At 43.1% G+C, this 18,708-nt stretch overlaps 1 protein-coding gene across 3 annotated transcripts in view; it reads right to left on the bottom strand.

Moving 5' to 3' along the window:
- MAEL (maelstrom spermatogenic transposon silencer) overlaps positions 1-18,708 on the bottom strand; it is a 999,863-nt gene that overhangs the window by 180,543 nt on the left and 800,612 nt on the right. For all 3 annotated transcript variants that reach the window (XM_069202741.1, XM_069202739.1, XM_069202740.1), the window contains exon 9: positions 5,485-5,547. In XM_069202741.1, the coding sequence (XP_069058842.1) occupies positions 5,485-5,547 (63 nt within the window). The remainder of the gene's footprint in view (positions 1-5,484; positions 5,548-18,708) is intronic.

Here is an 18,708-nt window from a genome sequence, read left to right as displayed (position 1 = left end):
AGTCGATGGAGCCGAAGCCTCTGGGGCCGAAACCTCTGGAGCCACCGGAGCCGACACCGGCGCCGAGCCCACATTCCCCAAGGGGAGAAAGGGCATGAAGGGTGCTGGCCGTAGCGGCGCCGGAGCACCCAAGCTGAAGGCCAACGGGCCCGAAGGACCAGTCGGAGCACTGCCTGGAGCCATCTTTTGGAAGATGGTGAACATCGCATTTAAAAATGCTGTATTATCGGCTCTAGGGGCCGGGAAAGCCAGATACTGGGGTGCCTGGATCGAAGGCGACCCTAACGCCGGCCTCGACGTCTGCGACGCCGGAGAGAACACCTGAGGCTGTGGCACCTCAACCACTGAAGACGTCTGCCCAGGCGAAGTCGGCGAAGCCGGAGAAGGCAACGGCGTCGATGGATGTGGAGTGACTGTGGGACTGACCTCCCAAGTCTTCCGACTCCGAGCCGACGGCGACCTCGATCGAGACCTCTCCTTGCTCGAATGGCATTGGGAGTCCCGACGGCGCCGGGAGTCTCGATGACGCAGATGAGACCTCGGTGAGGAGGACTTTCTATGATGTCTCTTCTCCTTTCTCTTCGACTTCGCCATAAAGAGTTTGGCTTCACGCTCCTTCAGGGCCTTCGGATTCATGTGTTGACATGAATCACATGTGGCTACGTCGTGGTCGGAACTTAAGCACCACAAGCAGTCCGAATGTGGGTCAGTAACGGACATCTTGCCCCCACACTCCCGACAGGGCTTGAAACCAGACTTCCTCTGAGACATAGTAACCTCAGAGAAAAAACCACGCAGCAGAAAAACACACTAACTTCGAAAGCAACAGTAGCTCCCTCGAAGATAACCGTTTCGAATGGCACGGAAAAAAAGGAACTGACGTCGGCGAGGACCTCTTATTGCCTGTATGACGTCAGACGGCGTCGCGTGGGCAAATGTGACGTCCTCGTCGACGTGCAGAAACTAGAAAGAAGATTTCCGTCGCATACTGCCGCAATGGGAGTATTCATTAGGTGAGGAATCCACAGGTAGTTGTATCCATCAGAACCATGCATCCTCTTCACGACCAGTAGCTGCTGCTCTCTAGATCTATAACATGAAGTATGTCAGCGCAGCAAGTTACGGGGCTGAATTTTGGGGCTTCCAGGATGTAAAAGAGCTTACCCGTATAGAAAACACGTTTATGAGAAAGCTCACTTCCCTGTCTCCGATTACCCTGCTTCTTCCTTTACACTTTGATCTGGCCCGCAAACCATTAGCTGCCATAGTTGGTCTTAGACCACTGTTTTGGAGGAGAATCATGGCATCTCCCTAACTTTCCTCTTATGCCACTGCGTTCAGGGAAGTTTGTTCTTTGGATACCTCCAACAAGATTCAGTGGATTAACCTAGTCAAGTCATCATTGACTGCCATTGGGATGGGAGACTCATGGAACTCCTCATACACAGGGTCACCACAGACTGAAGAAAGAGTGAAGCCTGGTTCCAGGGAGTGGGTAACCCACTCTGTATTCCGCTTGGCCTCATTAGGGGACTAACTAGCGAGTTTCTGGACTTTAAGTCTACCTGGCTGCTAGAACCTTACTTGGATAGCATTCTATGATCCACCTGACAGGAAGCTCTATATGCAATTTAGATTTGGATCCCTCCCTCTTAAAAATTTTAATAATAGATGGCAGAATAGGGCCTCTACCAATAAGTTATGTGCCAGCTGGAACCTGCTCCAGGAGTCAATAGCTCACGTCTTCCTCGTATGCCCATCTTACAATCATATACGCAGGAAATGGTTTACCCAAGATCAATCTGCAGCTTTCAGGATTTTAAAATCAGACTCTAGTCTGCCCATTGCCATTGTCAAATTCCTCAGAGGAATGTGGTGCATCAGAAGGAAACTGGTCAAGATTGCCTAGCTCATACGCCCTTGTAGTCCTACTTGCACCTTGTATGTTGGGACTGTTTTCTCCTTGATTGTATTGCTACCTGTGCATCGTTTTTATCAATTTTAAAGCAAAATTCTATTTTATGATTCTTAACTTATTTATTGTGTGTTGTGACTTTTATGGCATTGGATGCTGAAATAAAGTTGCATAAATATAGATTTGGCCAGGTGCATTGTGGAAACTGAAAGTCCTAAACTGTCAAGGGCCATTTCAGGGCTCCTAGACCCGTGGCTTTGTGTTTTGGACACAAAAGAACTTCTGGAAGGAGATGCAAAAATCTGGAGCAACTTTTGGAAAAAGCCCCACATGTGGACAACTCACCGTTACGAGACAAGCTGACTACCTTCAACCGCGACCTGATCAGGATTTGAGGTTCATCCCAGTAAAAGATACGAAGTTGCAGACTTCCAGGATTTGACAGGGGCCCGCGGAAAAGCAGTCCGACTACATCGCATTGAAATCTGCTTGCTGACTGGGAACACACGATGTACAGAGAGAAAAGCTCCACAAACGTTTCTAAGTGCAAAGGTAAAATTTTGACTGAGGCTTCCTGCGCAGTGTAACAGAGCAATGCTCCATTGTTGTCAGCCTCAAACTTTGACCTAGTCATATGGAATTAGGTGTCCCCGGTTGGCACCATTGATTTCTAAGCACTAGAAAGCACATTTTTAAATTTAATCTTTAAAAGTTCATAACTCAAGGTCCCTATTTTGGATTTGTTCTTTTAGTGTAATTTTAAAGATACAAATGTTTACTAATTTTATAAATTGGTGTGGAGTTTTTTTAATTTTTATTGAGTGTTATGTCTTATTTACTGTATTGGTATATTTAAATGCTTTACATACCGGTCTCATAAGTTAAGCCTGCCTGCTCATTCCAAAGCTACCAGGAGTTAAGCCTGGGGTTGATGTTTTTGAGAACTTAACTGAGCCTAACATGGTCTGGGGACATTATTATTAGTGGTAGGTGCGTACCTACCCCTACTAAAAAACAGCCTACAACAATGGGGCAGCCAGGTTTGTGCTAAATCTTCCAGCCTAAACTCAATTCACTCTCACATTGAAGTCCCTTAGCTGGCACCGGTACACAAATGTGCCATCTTCAAGCTCTTGTGGTCACATGCAGAGTAATCGATCACAATGGACCGCATTATCTTCAACACTGAACCTCTATCAATTAACACATCAGGGTTTTGGGATCCGCCGCAAAATTATTTTTATAGATTCCGTGCATCCAGCTGCCCAGTCAAAAAGGGGAGGCAGGGGGAGCGCGCTAGGGGATTGTGAACATTTCTATTTTCTGACGGCCCATCAGTGGAAATCTTTATCCTGGCACTCTCACCTTAATTCCAATCTTGGCTGCTCTTTCCGTAAATTGCTCAAAACCTGGTTACATTTGGATCTCCAACTTATTTTGTTCTGCTTGTATAGTTCTGAATCAGTTTTCACTCTTTTTGTCTATTCAGCAATAAGATACCAGATATGGGATTCTAACATGCAACATGCAACATACAGCATATGACAAAGTACAAAACAAAGCATAACACAACATGTAACATAAAATACAGAACACCAATGGAGAAATTCATAAGCATGGGGTACTCTACAGGAATCTGATTTTAGGACAAGGTTTATGTACCCAGCAACAGAGCGTGGCACCTATCAGATAAAAATCACAATCCAATCCAAAGCCCACCTACTAATGCGGGATTGAACCAGACCATTAAGTGATGATATCCGAGAAAGAATCTGATAAGGAGTTATATTCCACAAAGGGAGCAAAAAAGTAAAGTGGGGATAAGGTGTGACATTATAGGATGTACAGTTGCCTGCATGATGGTCTGGTACCCATCAGTTGACAATAGGACAGAGTCTGATATCTATTTTGGGGTTACCCTGTGTTCCTCAGAACCTGGACTCTAACTATTGTATCATATGAATTGGTTCTATTACAGATTCACTTTATATGTATGTAAAGACGTTATTTCAAAACACATAGTAAAAAGTCATATGTGACAATTTATGAAAACATTGCACCATTAACAATAGATTCATTGATGTTTTGACCTGTTGAGAAAGCATGTCAATAGAGCTTCAAAGTGTCTCTTCTTCAGGACTCACATCGGGGCAAATCCACAAAGAAGCAGATAATAAATATGAAGACTTAAGAAGTTGTATCCATAAGAAAACCCCCTTAATGCAACTGTAGCTTCTCTGTCCTATTTCACGGTAGTGTACGATTTATTCAGCACATCTTTTTGGATTTGCCCGAATGTGAGTGCACTGGTTTTCTCACAAACTTTCAATTTATTGGCCTTGCTAAAATGAAACCTTACACTTTGTCCCTAATCTAATTTTAGAGAAAGTTAAGATAAACTACCAGACCTCAAGACTTAGGTGGTTCTTTCAACTGTCCTGAAGAAGACCCCCATTGATCCACTACTGACACGCTTCAGGTCAAAAAAGTTGACAAGTCTATTATTTTTGCCTGTATCAAAAGGACCATGTTGGGCCAACTTTCCAACTGTAAAGAAAATTGAACTATCCTGCTTTTACCACACTTACGTAAAAAAAAAAAAAAATATATATATATATAGTTAATGTTCATTTATTCTTTTTGTTTTTGTTTCAAACACTAATTTATGAACTGCCCAAGCACTTTTGCACGTATGGAGTACCTCAGTAGAAATAATTGACAATGTTTTCATAAATGGTCAAACATGACTTTTTGCTCCTGTGTGTTTCGACAGAACTTCTTTTCATACATATAAAGTGAATCCAACAACCATTTCATGTGATACAATGGGACAGAATCAGAAGACAGCGCAAGTCAGGCAGACTCTTTGTTCATTATCCAAGTTTTATGATTGAAATGGGTATTCAGAAGTTCTTGGTTTGGGAGAAGCTGTTCTTGTGCCAGCTAAGCCACTCTGGGTACAAAATTAGTACAAAATAGCAAATGAGATTAGACTTTCGAGGGCATTTGATGCAATAACAGTTTGCAGATTATAAATGATTTAAGCATAAGGGATGACATGTTAGCAATTATGTGATGGGGATGGAATTATGAGAATGCAATGCTCTTGTGACCAAAATGATCAAGTGGAGGAACAGTTCACTTGTGCTATGTGCTTTTGCTAGAAAGAGCCACAGAATAATCCTAAAAGCAGCAAAGTTTATTATAATAATGTTATCATCTTACCTCTGGTGTCTATCATCCTTGTCAACCATCAAGCCATCAATGAACATGCCGATCTCAGGGCTTAACTCACGTGAGAACGACATGTATTATTATTACTAAAAATATGATTTACTCTTATGTTACTGAGACTTCAACAGGCTGGCGATACAGCTTAAGCAGTTTAGTTCAGACCTAACAAATGGCAGTCAGGCCCACTGATGAAATAAAGAAACTCAATAAAGCCACAGTTGACAGTTTTAGAATGATTAGTGGTTTTCTAACACGAAGTTAAAAACAATTTGCAGAAACTGACATTTCATATGAATAAAACAAAATCAGATAAAAGATAAAATAGCAAAACTTACGCAATCTTTTTACAAGACGCTAATGCACAGAATAAAACATCATTCTCTTCGTGCCATTTGCACCTGTAGAGAAAGTAATCCAAGAGATTGATAAAGTCATATGAACTGGTCAAGAATAACGAATGTAGCATTTAAGTCAGTGCCTCCGAACCTCCCTCTTGCGCAACAGTGCATTAAAAAGGAGCCACACTGACTTACTAGTCAAAAAAACAACTATTATAATACAGAAGCAACAAAGGTCCAACAAAAGAAAATGGGAAATTATATCAGAATCACGACAAAAGTCACAAGAGTGACCCACATATGACATCTTTGCTACTTTGGCTCTGTCTCAATGTGTAGTGTGTACATGTCCAGCTGACACCCCACCCCCCTGTGAACAGCCCCGTAGGGCATTAAGTGCTGCTCTGTGTAAAACGTAGTTTTATAAGGCTTTAACAGTATACATTTTGCTCTTCACTAGATATGAAATCCACACACTGATTATTAACTGTGATTTCTAACCTCGGGTAACAATGTTTTACATTCAGAGAAAAGCACACACACACACACACAACGGAATACACCTGCACAAACAACTAACACAAGATATAGTCATCGCCATTTGGAACTCAGAACGTAGAAGAGGCCCCCCCCAAAAAAAACACCCTGAAACAAAATAAACAAAAAAAAAATTAATAAACTTGTTACGCCGGTCAGCTCCCATTTATTTTTTCCAGCCATTTATATTCAATGGACTTACTGCTTTTGAGATCTCAAGAGAAGATTGTACTGAGAAATTAAGCTACTTGTGGTTGGCGGCTTTACATCACTGAATGCCCAGGTGAGCTTTCATGTATTCATAGACAACGAAAAATTATTTCAGAACTCAAATTTGGAAGAAACTCGTAACTGTAAGCCGCCAGTAGCAAACCATTTCAGCGAATTTTTTAACAGCATCATTTTCAAGAAACAGCTCACTGCTAGACAAAAATACACAGCTGACAGAAATAAAATGCTAATAAAATAAAAATGCATTAAAGTAGACTAACCAGTTATAAACCCGAGACGCCAAAGGGTTGCCTAAAAACCCAGAACTTCCATTTTGTAATTTCATATCAAACTTAGTTTGAACAAATTACGTTTTACATTGCCTTAGTCATCGAATCACTGTGCCCTGGTTTATGTAGTTTCAACCGACTGTCGTTCTTAAAGGAAGAAGGATGGGTTCACACACATGAGGAGTGACAGTGAACTGACTATTTTTAATGATGGGAAGAATAAATAAGATCTGAGAGCTTAAGAACTTTGGGGAAACGATATTCGCTATTCTGGCTCAAGACACTTCCTGATGGATGCACTACTTTAAAAAAGGTGCTTGACATTCAGGTCTGAACGAGGTGCAAATAACCCTGCAAAGTGAATATCAACCATCATATCAAATAGACATGACCTCCCGGCAATGCAGAAAAACTTAAAAGTTCAATTTCACATTTTCTGCATGTCAGCCAGACCGGGATGTCAAGTAACCTATCTAAAGCTTAACCACACCAAAAGAGATTTCCTACATGTTCACCAACAATAAGCAACAACGCGCCCAAACCTGGTTGAACAGCATTAACTTGGATGGGTTTGAACCCGGACTCTCACCAGGAGAAAGTCTCTCTGATTCAACGCATACAGTGATCTCACATTAAGAAAAAACACTGCCAAGAAAACTAAGCTCTCTCAGCTAAATAAAGTGAAAACATTCCTCCCAGAAAACAATTTCAGAACTTCCGTTGAAGTGATTGTACTCTTGCATCTGGATGGTCTCAATACCCCCGCGTTTCATGGCATTCCAGACTCCTCATTGCCCCCCTCCATTTTCTAAGGGTGCCTGCTATGTTACAAATACTCACACAAAAGTTCACGTGCTGAGTTTATTCAACCTGACGAGCACCAAGCAGCACAACCATCTGTCTTACTTCACAGCAACTATTCCAACTAGACCCCTCAGGAGGGTGAACTCCAATTCTACATTCAACTAATGACAATCAACACATCCAACCTCTTTAAATGCAAAAGAAAAATGTGGTAAACACTTATGTAAAGAAATCTAAAAACATTAAACACAATACTAACAGTGCAAGCATACAATATAGCATACCACCAAATAAACCCCATAAAAGGAATATTACAATAATGATACAAAACCGAATACATAGCTATACTGAATGTAGTGCAGTACTTCTGTAACTAGAAACAGTGTAATTTACAATCATTTGTCAACTACTACATAATCTAAGCCATTTTGGTTTCCTAATCCTATTAATATATGAGTATCCTTAAAACGTCTGACCCGTCGTAATATTGACCGTGTCACAGGAATAGTTAAATAAGTGGCTACAGATGTACGCACCCAACATGGAATGGAGAAATCTTTGGAGGCCTGGGAAGATGTGAACATCAGGATGCTAGACAAGAAATAGTACACCCCAAGTACTTATGAAAATTAAATCACAAAACAATTGACAGCAGGTAACAGTGGCCCTAGAAACAAGGAAAGCCAAATGTGACAGCCTTTCCAGTCCTTCAGCCATATGTAATTACTTTTCAGGATACAAAAGCAGGGTGCCAGCAGGAGGACATCATACTGGCCATAAAATAAATCTTCCACCTCATGCATAATAATCACAAATCCCACCATATCTCCAATCTGTGTCCTAACCTTCAACAGATGAGACCCCTCGGGCATACCTCCCCAAGATACAGAACGAGTTTTACCTGGAGGTGCTGGTGTGGCATTTTTTATTTTTAGAGGAACAGGAAAGAAATGCTTCAGATGGACTGTATAACTCTTTTTCCCTTCTCTGTATGGGAAGTTATCTGTCGATAGAAGGCTGTGCTTCATCTGGCTCAGGACAAAGACAAAGAAGATGGACAAAGACTGCGGATTGTGCTTCAAGTAGCACAATCTACTTACTATGCAAAGGCAGAATTTTCCCATTATTTGTGCTGCAAAGACTACAACCAGCAGAATGTAAACATATGCTGACAGCTTACACATCTAAAACTGAAAAATTAAATGTCGGTTGATTTTCTTAGCATTATATTTGGTAACAAAATTTGTTTCATTGAGAAGGAAGCCTACAGAACCAAGTGTTACCGCAAAGTTTTTTTTTCCTCAATGCAATATGAAACGGATATGGGTATTCCTAAGTGCTCGAGGTTAACATCCACAGATATGTAGCATGTTTGATGGAATCTAATATCACTCCAACACTGACCAAGTTAATAACAAAATAGAGGAAGGTTTCTAAATTCAACACCATGATTTTAAGTTAATCGCTTTAAAGAAGAGCTCACAGTCCAAAGATTTCCAAGCATTTATTTCTTGCCAAGGTCACTTGCTTATTCACGAGAATTCAGATTAGTTTTTAAGGAGAAAACCGAACAGGTGCCTCAGTATGAGCTTAAGAGAAAGGGTATTTTTCATTCACCAAAAGTTATATAAATAAGGTGATAAATAATTTGAAGACCGTTTTAGTAAACCACAGTTAAGTGTGCTGGAGTGAAGTAATGTAATAGTTAAAACAAGTGGATTTGATATCAATAACAATACTGCACATAGTAAAAAATGTTGCACCTAAGTGCCCTTTTTGGACATTGCAACAATTAAAATTAACAGTAAATTTATTCTGAAAAGAAGGATTAAGGAACAAGCATTTATGCAAAGTTAATTACGAAATTATAAGAAAGGAAACATTTTTCAATACTTTAGGTTTAAGAAGTGTTAGAAATGGGAAAAGGGTACATCCCACCACTGCCACAAATGTTAGAAATAGGGTCTCTAGTTGGCAGAGGTATGTATCCTTGTCCAAGTAGGGATTCACAATCCTAGTCAGGGTAAGTCACAACACAATCCTGTGCCCACCCTCTGGTAGCTTGGCACTGAGCAGTCAGGATTAACTTGGAAGGCAATGTGTAAAGTATTTGTGCAGAACTTTCTACAATAACAGTGAAAACACCACAAAAAGGCATCTCCCAGGTTTAAAAAATATATGATATTTATCTAGTTAAATTATGGATAAAACGATGCAACATCAATGTACAATAATCAAATTATGAGTTCTTTGAGGTTTAAATCCAACTACAGTGCTGAGAAGACAATAGCTCAACTGGGGCTATCACAGCATCGCTAACTGAGTAGTTCCCAACAATTCAACACCACTGGTGCGGGCCACGGAGTCGCACGGACACCCATGTACAGTACTTTGTGAAATTGAAGCAAACGAAGAACAAGTGTGCCGCACTGAGTTGGAAAGAGGCGTAGCTAGATTCAGTGCGGTGTGTCACAGCATCTGGGGAAAGAGGTGTTGGGGGTGAAGTGTTGATCCCATCTGGATGCAGGGGGAGATGATGCAGCATCGCCAGAGATGCGTTGATCCTTTGTGACCCGGTGTCCTTGCTGGTTCTGGTCCGTCAGGACATGATGTGTCAACTTCGCAGTGTTGCAATGACCCTGTGTGATGTCAGTGGAGTACCGGCAACGTCAAGACTTGTGTTGCAGCCCGTGGTCATTGCAGGCAGCGAGGTCCACGGAGCAGGAGGTGGCACCACTGAAGTAGTTCCAAAGTTGCTGAAGTCGGTGTACTAGCAAAAAGCTAGCAGAGGAGATCGTTTTAGTCCCTGAGACCCCAGAACAGGAAGCAAGCTCAATCCAAGCCCTTGGAGAGCACTTTTGGGGAACAGAGTCCTTCCAGCACAGTCAGAGGCCAGCAGGGCAACAAAAGTCCAGTCAGGCAGGTCTTCTGAAAGAGGTCCAGTTTATATACCCAAAAATGCCTTTGAAGTGGAGGAGACTTCAAAGAGTGGTTTTGAAGTGCACAAGTTTCCCTTTCAGCCCAGCCCTGTCTGCCAGGGTCTCAGGAGGTAGGGGTGGGGTTAATAAGTTCTTTGTGCGAGGGTGTCAGGCCCTCCACCCTTGCAGCCCAGGAAGACCCATTCAGTATGCAGATGTGACTGAGTGTCCTGTGTTTGTGATTGTCTGGGTGAAATGCACAAGAGAGCTGTCAATCAGCACCAGGATTTTCTATTACCATTCTGCCCATACTAAATATGACCTGGTTAGCGCTTTCCGGTCAGAATCTATCACTCAAAAAGTATATGATGGGCAGTCTGAATGCTAGTCTATGAAAGAAGCAGTCCTCACAGTAGAGGAAAACAAATTTAGGAGTTTTTAACTGCCAGGACATATTAGACACATGTATATGTCCTGCCTTTTACCTACATAGCACCCTGTCCTATGGGTTACCTAGGGCCTATCTTAGGGGTGACTTGTACATAGAAAAAGAGGAGTTTAAGGCTTTGCAAGTACTTTTAAATGCCAAGTCGAAGTGGTAGTGAAACTGCACACAGGACTTGCAATGGCAGGCCTGAGACATGGTTAAGGGGCTACTTATGTGGGTGGCACAATCAGTGCTGCAGGCCCACTAGTAGCATTTAATTTACAGGCCCTAGACACATGCAGTGCACTTTACTGAGGACTTGTATGTAAATCAAATAGGCCAACTGGGGATGAGCCAATGTCACCATGTTTAAGGGAGAGCAGATGCACTTTAGCACTGGTTAGCAGTGGTAACGTGCACAGTCTCTTTAAACCAACAAAATAAATAGTGTCAGAAAAGTGGAGGGAGCAGGCAACAAGTTGAGGGATGACCACCTTAAGGCTGCAAGGTCTAACAAGAAGCAGCAAAGAATATTTGTGAGAAATAAGAATCTATTCAAATCGTTTTCAGGAAACGGGAATGAAGATTCTGTAGAGTTAAGAATTCACCATCATACAAATCAATAATTATTCACAAATCACTCTAAATACAGAGTATAAAGCAGCAAAAACATGCAGAACATCATTGTGGTTCAAAGAGTTCAATTACTCCTCAGTTTACTTGGACTAAAGCATGTAGTGAACTTACCAAATAGAACACTTATCTCAATTTAATGGGCATTCAACAAAGTGTAGGCTACAAACTGTACTGAATCTCAGAGGTGGGTGTCTAAACTAAACTGTGTGGCTAACAGTTAGGTTTGTCGGCTGCTCAGAGGGATATTAAACCAATAGATTTACCACCAGAAGGTAATTAAATTTAGAACTAATGAAGTTTGATTTTATGGTGATAGCCCTCAGCTGCAGGGTAGATAGAAATCATGTTGTCTCATGTATCCATGTAGATGAATCACACAGATTTAGACATATTGGAAAAAAAGGCTTCACATGTAACAGGAGAGCAGGATCTAAAGGACTGAACTCCTGGTGCACCCTTGCAATGAATCATGCCTTTAATGTAATGACTAAGAACACTATTGTGATTTTAAAAAAGATGACCCTTTGGCAAAGGCGATCAGAAAATAGATGAATACTGCATACACATCCTTGGAAGCAGCCTATCTACTTTTATATTTATCTTAAAAATGCCTACGTAAAATAAAGAATGCTTTTTAGACAAGATTATAGGTGCTTGAAATGTCAAATGCAGTAAGTGATACATTACTGTAAAAAAAACAAAATGAGGTTGAAAACGTTATCATATCTGTATCTACAGTTCTTATGCAGTGGTATCTTTCATAGATTCACAGGCTTAAGCCCCACTATGACTAAATCTAGGGTAGTCAAGGTTCAGCAGTAATGTACGTATACAGTTTCCCCATTATGTGACACTCAGATTGACAGCATTCATCAAGACTGAATAATATCTGATCAAAGTAAACAAACCAGCTCATTAAAAAGACCTCCACTTGAGAGCTCAAGCAACTCCGTCCTACATTAATTTAAACCTCTGGAACTCAACCCAGACACATACCAGGACAGACATCTCAAGGAAAGACTGCAGAATACCTGCCATTCTTTGTTTCTGATGATCATCTTGAACTCCAACGAACACATTTCTACTTCACATAAAGACAGACTTTCTTTTAAGTCTTCTGTTCACCATTACCCACATTGGAAACTGTTGTGGAAATCTTGCACCATCCTGCCCGCAAAAACAATGTCATTGTCTTTTAGAACACTTCTGTAGAAGGGATGCTTTAAGGACTAGTCTCACACCCTGAACTCCAACATATTGAATTTGTTTTCAGCTGTTCACTTTAAGCCACTTTTATACAAATCAAGTTCACCTCCCCAAGCGGATGAGTGAGAAGCACAATCTGGAGAATCAACAAATAATGCTCGTCCTTTAAAAATCTTGTTGCTGTCACCACAGAATTTCTTTTGTCAATCTTGAAGTGGCAGTGATTATATGGTTCCAATGTCTTTGTCCTGCTGTCACACTATATTCAGTTGCTCTTGTATTGGCTTCATAGGGCAATGCAACAGTAAGCAGGATGTAGGAAAACAATGCAGTTTAAGACCACCATGAACTTTCTAATCGCTATGAGTTTTTAAACTGTGTCAGTCTTCAGTGCCGAATATGAGAAGACAATGCCGCAATCTTGTGCCTGCTTTCCCTCAAGAGAAATCTTTCTCTTCCTAATGTACATTGTGCACAGGGGAAAACCAAGTCGATAGAAGAATAAAGAATGTGGCAGCAGCTAATCTATGGAATTCTCTCCCGGAAAAAATGAGGAGCACAAAGTCATACCTGCTGTTCCGGAGACAGGTGAACACCTGGCTATTTTCAAATTATTCTCCGGACAGCAGCTTTCTGCTGGAGGCAATATCCTCATTGTCCTCTTCCAGCTCAGCGCTTCGATACCTATGGGTTTTAAGCACTCTATAAATACCTCAAATTCAATGGACTGTGACGTTGAGAGGAGCAACATTGACAGTAGCATAACAACAGAGTGATGGATTAATGTACTTGATGCCCTAGAAGGAATGAACACTGAACAGCTAGTCGTGGAGATGCAGGCATGCTACCAGACACTGCTTTTGCAGGTGAGCTAAAGCACCAAGCTCGTTATGAACATACGGAAGTACAATTCAGGATGAAGGGCATGTCCTTGAACTTTAATTGTGTAAAACTACTATGAAGTGCTGGTCATTTCTGTGGTGCGTTGGTGATTTGGGGGGGGCATTGGTGTAGGTATCCCTAACACGGATAATGTTACAAGATACAAGTTTACACAGACAAAAGTATCCACACCCTGAAGAATGATTGTGAGAAAGAAAAGTTTCTTCAAACACTTGTTCAGTTAGCACAGGTGTGGTATGGTTCCCCACGTTCCAGATAAACAAGTTACTTACCTTCGGTAACGCTTTTTCTGGTGGATACAGTAGCTGCATGTGGATTCGTCACCTTATGAATTCTCCCAATGCGCCAGCATTCGACGGAAACTTTCATCCCAGCTCTACACGTCGACGAGGAAGTCACAATTGCACAGCTCCGCATACGACTCCGTTTGACGTCATTGTGGCACTAGGAGGTCCTCGCTGGCGTGCTGACGCCAGTTTCACCCTTTTTTTACGTGCCTTTGAGGCTAAATGGTGAAAAACGACCTCACAAAAACAACATATATTGCGATCCAAATACAATATAAACACAATATTTTTGTATATAAAAGTACCCAAAAACATATATATAAACTAGTAAAAGAAGTCTTGGTATGACCAGACAGGCAACGGGGAGGCGGGTGAGACTGAGGAATCCACAGGTAGCCACTGTATCCACCAGAAGAGCAAGTTATTTGCCTTCGGTAACGCTTTTTCTGGTGGATACATAAGCTACCTGTGGATTCCTCACCTAATAAATTCTCCCCATGCTTAGCATTCGACAGAAACTTCTCTCTAGCTCTGCACGTCGGCGAGGACGTCACAATTGCCCGACTCCACATGGCTCCGTGACACGTCGTCATGGCAATAAGAGGCCCTCGCCAGCGTTCTGACATCAGTTTACGCCATTTTTGACGTGCCTTTGAAACATATAGAGATCATCGACAATCCAAACACTTCATGATCATCAAGAATAAAACTTTATAAAGAATCCTCATATAAAAACTTTTACAAACTCTTTAAAAAGAGCATACCATCATGAACAGCTTGCAAACTTCTAAGTAACCTGAATTGCAACTATAAACATATATACATTTATAGAAATATAGAAACTAAGGCACTGAAGTGCACACCCAAGGCGATCCTGGTACGGGGAGGTGGGAGGGACTTTGAGGAATCCACAGGTAGCTAATGTATCCACCAGAAAAAGCATGACCGAAGGTAAGTAACTTGCGCTTCTGATGGATACAACTACCTGTTGATTCCTCACCTAATGAATAGAGTCCCAAAGCAGTACCACCTCGGAGGAGGGTGTCCGTCTGGTCACACGAGGGACTCCTGCAGCACGGACCGCGCAAAAAGGCCATCCCCCTCTGCACCTCCGAATCCAGAGAATAATGCTTTACAAAGGTATGGAGGGAAGACAGTCACGGCCTTACAGATGTCCGCCACCGGAACACATCTGGCCAAAGCCGATGAGGTCGACTTGGCCCTGGTGGAATGGGCTCTGATCCCCTCAGGCGGATCCTTCTTCGCCAATGAGTAACAGTTTTATACAGACAACGACCCACCTGGAGAGCGTTCTCTTGTGGACGGCCTTCCCCTTCCTCTTCCCCACGTATCCGATAAAAAGTTGTTCATCCAACCGGAACTCTCTCGACCTCTTGATATAAAAGCTGAGAGCCCTCCTAGGGTCCAGACGTAGGAGTCTTTCCTCCTCCTTAGATGGGTGCGGAGGAGGGTAAAACGACAAGAGAGTTATGGACTGTCCCAAGTGAAACAGAGACGCCACCTTGGGGAGGAAAGCTGCCCTGGTCCTCAAAACCACCTTGTCCTTATGAAAAGTCATGAAAGGCAGGTGAACAGAAAGGGCCTGTAGTTCACTAACACGTCTAGCCGACATAATGGCTGTCAAAAACAGTTTTGAAAAACAAATACCTCTGTAAGGCCTGCTAGAGGGGTGACTTATCTATGCCATAGGCAGTGTGAGGTTGGCATGGCACCCTGAGGGGAGTGCCATGTCGACTTAGTCATTTTCTCCCCACCAGCACACACAAGCTGGCAAGCAGTGTGTCTGTGCTGAGTGAGGGGTCCCCAGGGTGGCATAAGACATGCTGCAGCCCTTAGAGACCTTCCCTGGCATCAGGACCCTTGGTACCAGTTACAAGGGACTTATCTGGGTGCCAGGGTTGTGCCAATTTTGGAGACAAAGGTACAGTTTAGGGAAAGAAGACTGGTGCTGGGGCCTGGTTAGCAGGGTCCCAGCACACTTTCAAATCATAACTTGGCATCAGCAAAGGCAAAAAGTCAGGGGGTAACCATGCCAATGAGGCATTTCCTTACATAAGCCACCCCCCCCCCCCCCCCCCCAAACAAAAGAGGATGAAACTAACCTTTCCCAAGAGAGTCTTCATTTTCTAAGCGGAAGAACCTGGAAAGGCCATCTGCATTGGCATGGGCAGTCCCAGGTCTGTGTTCCACTATAAAGTCCATTCATTCCCTGTAGGGAGATGGACCACCTTAACAGTTTGGGATTTTCACCTTTCATTTGCATTAGCCATCTGAGAGGTCTGTGGTCAGTTTGAACTACAAAGTGAGTACCAAAGATGTATGGTCTCAGCTTCTTCAGGGACCAAACCACAGCAAAGGCCTCCCTCTCAATGGCACTCCAACGCTGCTCCCTGGGGAGTAACCTCCTGCTAATGAAAGCAACAGGCTGGTCAAGGCCATCATCATTTGTTTGGGACAAAACTGCCCCTATTCCATGTTCAGAGGCATCAGTCTGCACAATGAACTGCTTGGAGTAATCTGGAGCTTTTAGAACTGGTGCTGTGAACATAGCTTGTTTCAGGGTGTCAAAGGCCCGTTGGCATTCTATAGTCCAGTTTACCTTCTTAGACATTTTCTTGGAGGTAAGTTCTGTGAGGGGTGTCACTATTGATCCATATCCCTTCACACACCTCCTGTAGTAGCCACTAAAGCCAAGTAATGCCCTGACTTAAGTCTGGGTTTTTGGAGCTACCCAGTGAGAATAGTCTGGATCTTGGGTTGGAGTGGCTGAACTTGGCCTCCACCTACAAGGTGTCCCAAGTAAACCAAAGTTCCCTGCCCTATCTGACATTTGGATGCCTTGATAGGGAGGCCTGCTGCTTGCAAGGCCTGCAAAACCTTCTTCAGGTGGACCAGGTGATCCTGCCAGCTGGAGCTAAAGACAGCAATATCGTCAAGATAAGCTGCACTAAAGGACTCCAAGCCAGCAAGGACTTGATTCACCAACCTTTGGAAGGTGGCAGGGGCATTCTTTAAGCCAAAGGGCATTACAGTAAACTGATAATGCCCATCAGGTGTGGAGAATGCTGTATTTTCTTTTGCTCCTGGTGCCATTTTGATTTGCCAGTAGCCTTCTGTCAAGTCAAAGGTACTTAAGTATCTGGCAGCACCCAATTGATCAATTAATTCATCTGCCCTTGGAAAGGGATGGGCATCTGTCTTGGTGACAGATTAAGTCCTCTGTAGTCCACACAAAACCTCATCTCTCTTACAATCTTTTGTGTGAGGTTTGGGGACTAAGACCACTGGGCTAGCCCAGGGGCTGTCAGAGTGCTCAAGGACTCCCAATGCCAGCATCTTGTGGACTTCCACTTTGATGCTTTCCTTAACTTGGTCAGACTGTCTGAAAATTTTGTTTTTGACAGGTATACTGTCTCCTGTGTCCACATCATGGGTACACAGGTGTGTCTGACCAGGGGTTAGGGAAAATAGCTCAGCAAGCTGTTGTAAGACTTTCCTACAGCCAGCTTGCTGTTGGCCAGAGAGAGTGTCTGAATAGATCACTCCATCTACTGAGCCATCTTTAGGGTCAGTGGAGAGGAGATCAGTGAGAGGTTCACTCTCAGCTTCCTGGTCCTCATCTGTAACCATTAACATGTTTACATCTGCCCTGTCATGAAAGTTTGAGGCGGTTCACATGGGTCACCATTTTGGGGGTTCTGCTAGTGCCTAGGTCTACCAGGTAGGTGACCTGACTCTCTCTAGCACTGGGTAAGGGCCACTCCATCTGTCCTGAAGTGCCCTGGAGCCACAGGCTCCAGAACCCAGACTTTCTGCCCTGGCTGAAACTCAACCATAGCAGCCTTTTGGTCATACCACATCTTCTGGAGTTGTTGGCTGGCCTCAAGGTTTTTACTTGCCTTTTCCATGTACTCTGCCATCCTGGAACGTAGGCCTAGTACATAGTCCACAATATCTTGTTTAGGCTCATGAAGAGGTCTCTCCCAGCCTTCTTTTACAAGAGCTAGTGGTCCCCTTACAGGATGGCCAAACAGAAGTTCAAAGGGGGAAAACCCTACTCCCTTCCGAGGCACCTCTCTGAAGGCAAAAAGCAGACCTGGCAAGAGGACATCCCATCTCCTTTTGAGCTTTTCAGGGAGCCCCATGATCATGCCCTTCAATGTCTTGTTGAATCTTTCCACAAGACCATTGGTTTTTGGATGGTATGGTGTGGTGAATTTGTAAGTCACCCCACACTCATTCCACATGGGCTTCAGGTATGCTGACATGAAGTTGGTACCCCTGTCAGACACCACCTCCTTAGGAAATCCCACTGTGGTAAAGATACCAATGAGTGCTTTAGCTACTGCAGGGGCAGTAGTGGACCTAAGGGGAATTGCTTCAGGGTATATAAGTAGCATGATCCACTACTACTAGTATGTACTGGTTCTGAGGCTGTGGAAGGTTCAAGTGGACCCACTAGGTCCACACTCACTCTTTCAAAGGGGACCCCCACCACTGGAAGTGGAATGAGGGGGGCCTTTGGATGGCCACTTGTCTTACCACTGGCTTGACAGGTGGCACAGCAGACACAAAACTCCTTTACTTTCTGGGACATGTTGGGCCAATAGAAGTGGTTGACTAACCTCTCCCAAGTTTGGTTTGTCCCAAATGCCCAGCAAGTGGAATATCATGGGCTAAGGTCAGAATGAACTTCCTAAACTCCCGAGGCACTACCATTCTCCTAGTGGCACCAGGTTTGGGATTTCTGGCCTCAGTGTAGAGGAGTCCCTCTTCCAAATAGACCCTATGTGTTCCAGTGATCTAGGGACAGGTTTCTTGCCCCTTACACAACTGTTCCCTTGTGGGTCCCCCTGGGCCTAAGAGTTCAACCTGATAAGGTTCCAACTCCATGGGCTCAGTTTCCTCAGAGGGCAGAACTTCTTCGTGGGAAGAGGTTCTTTTTCTTTTGTTGTGTTGAAGCTGGTTCCTCAGTCTTCTTT

The sequence above is a fragment of the Pleurodeles waltl genome, chromosome 8, assembly GCF_031143425.1.
Source record: "Pleurodeles waltl isolate 20211129_DDA chromosome 8, aPleWal1.hap1.20221129, whole genome shotgun sequence".
In the NCBI taxonomy this organism is placed as follows: Eukaryota; Metazoa; Chordata; class Amphibia; order Caudata; family Salamandridae; genus Pleurodeles; species Pleurodeles waltl.
This window is presented reverse-complemented; position numbering and strand designations above follow the sequence as displayed.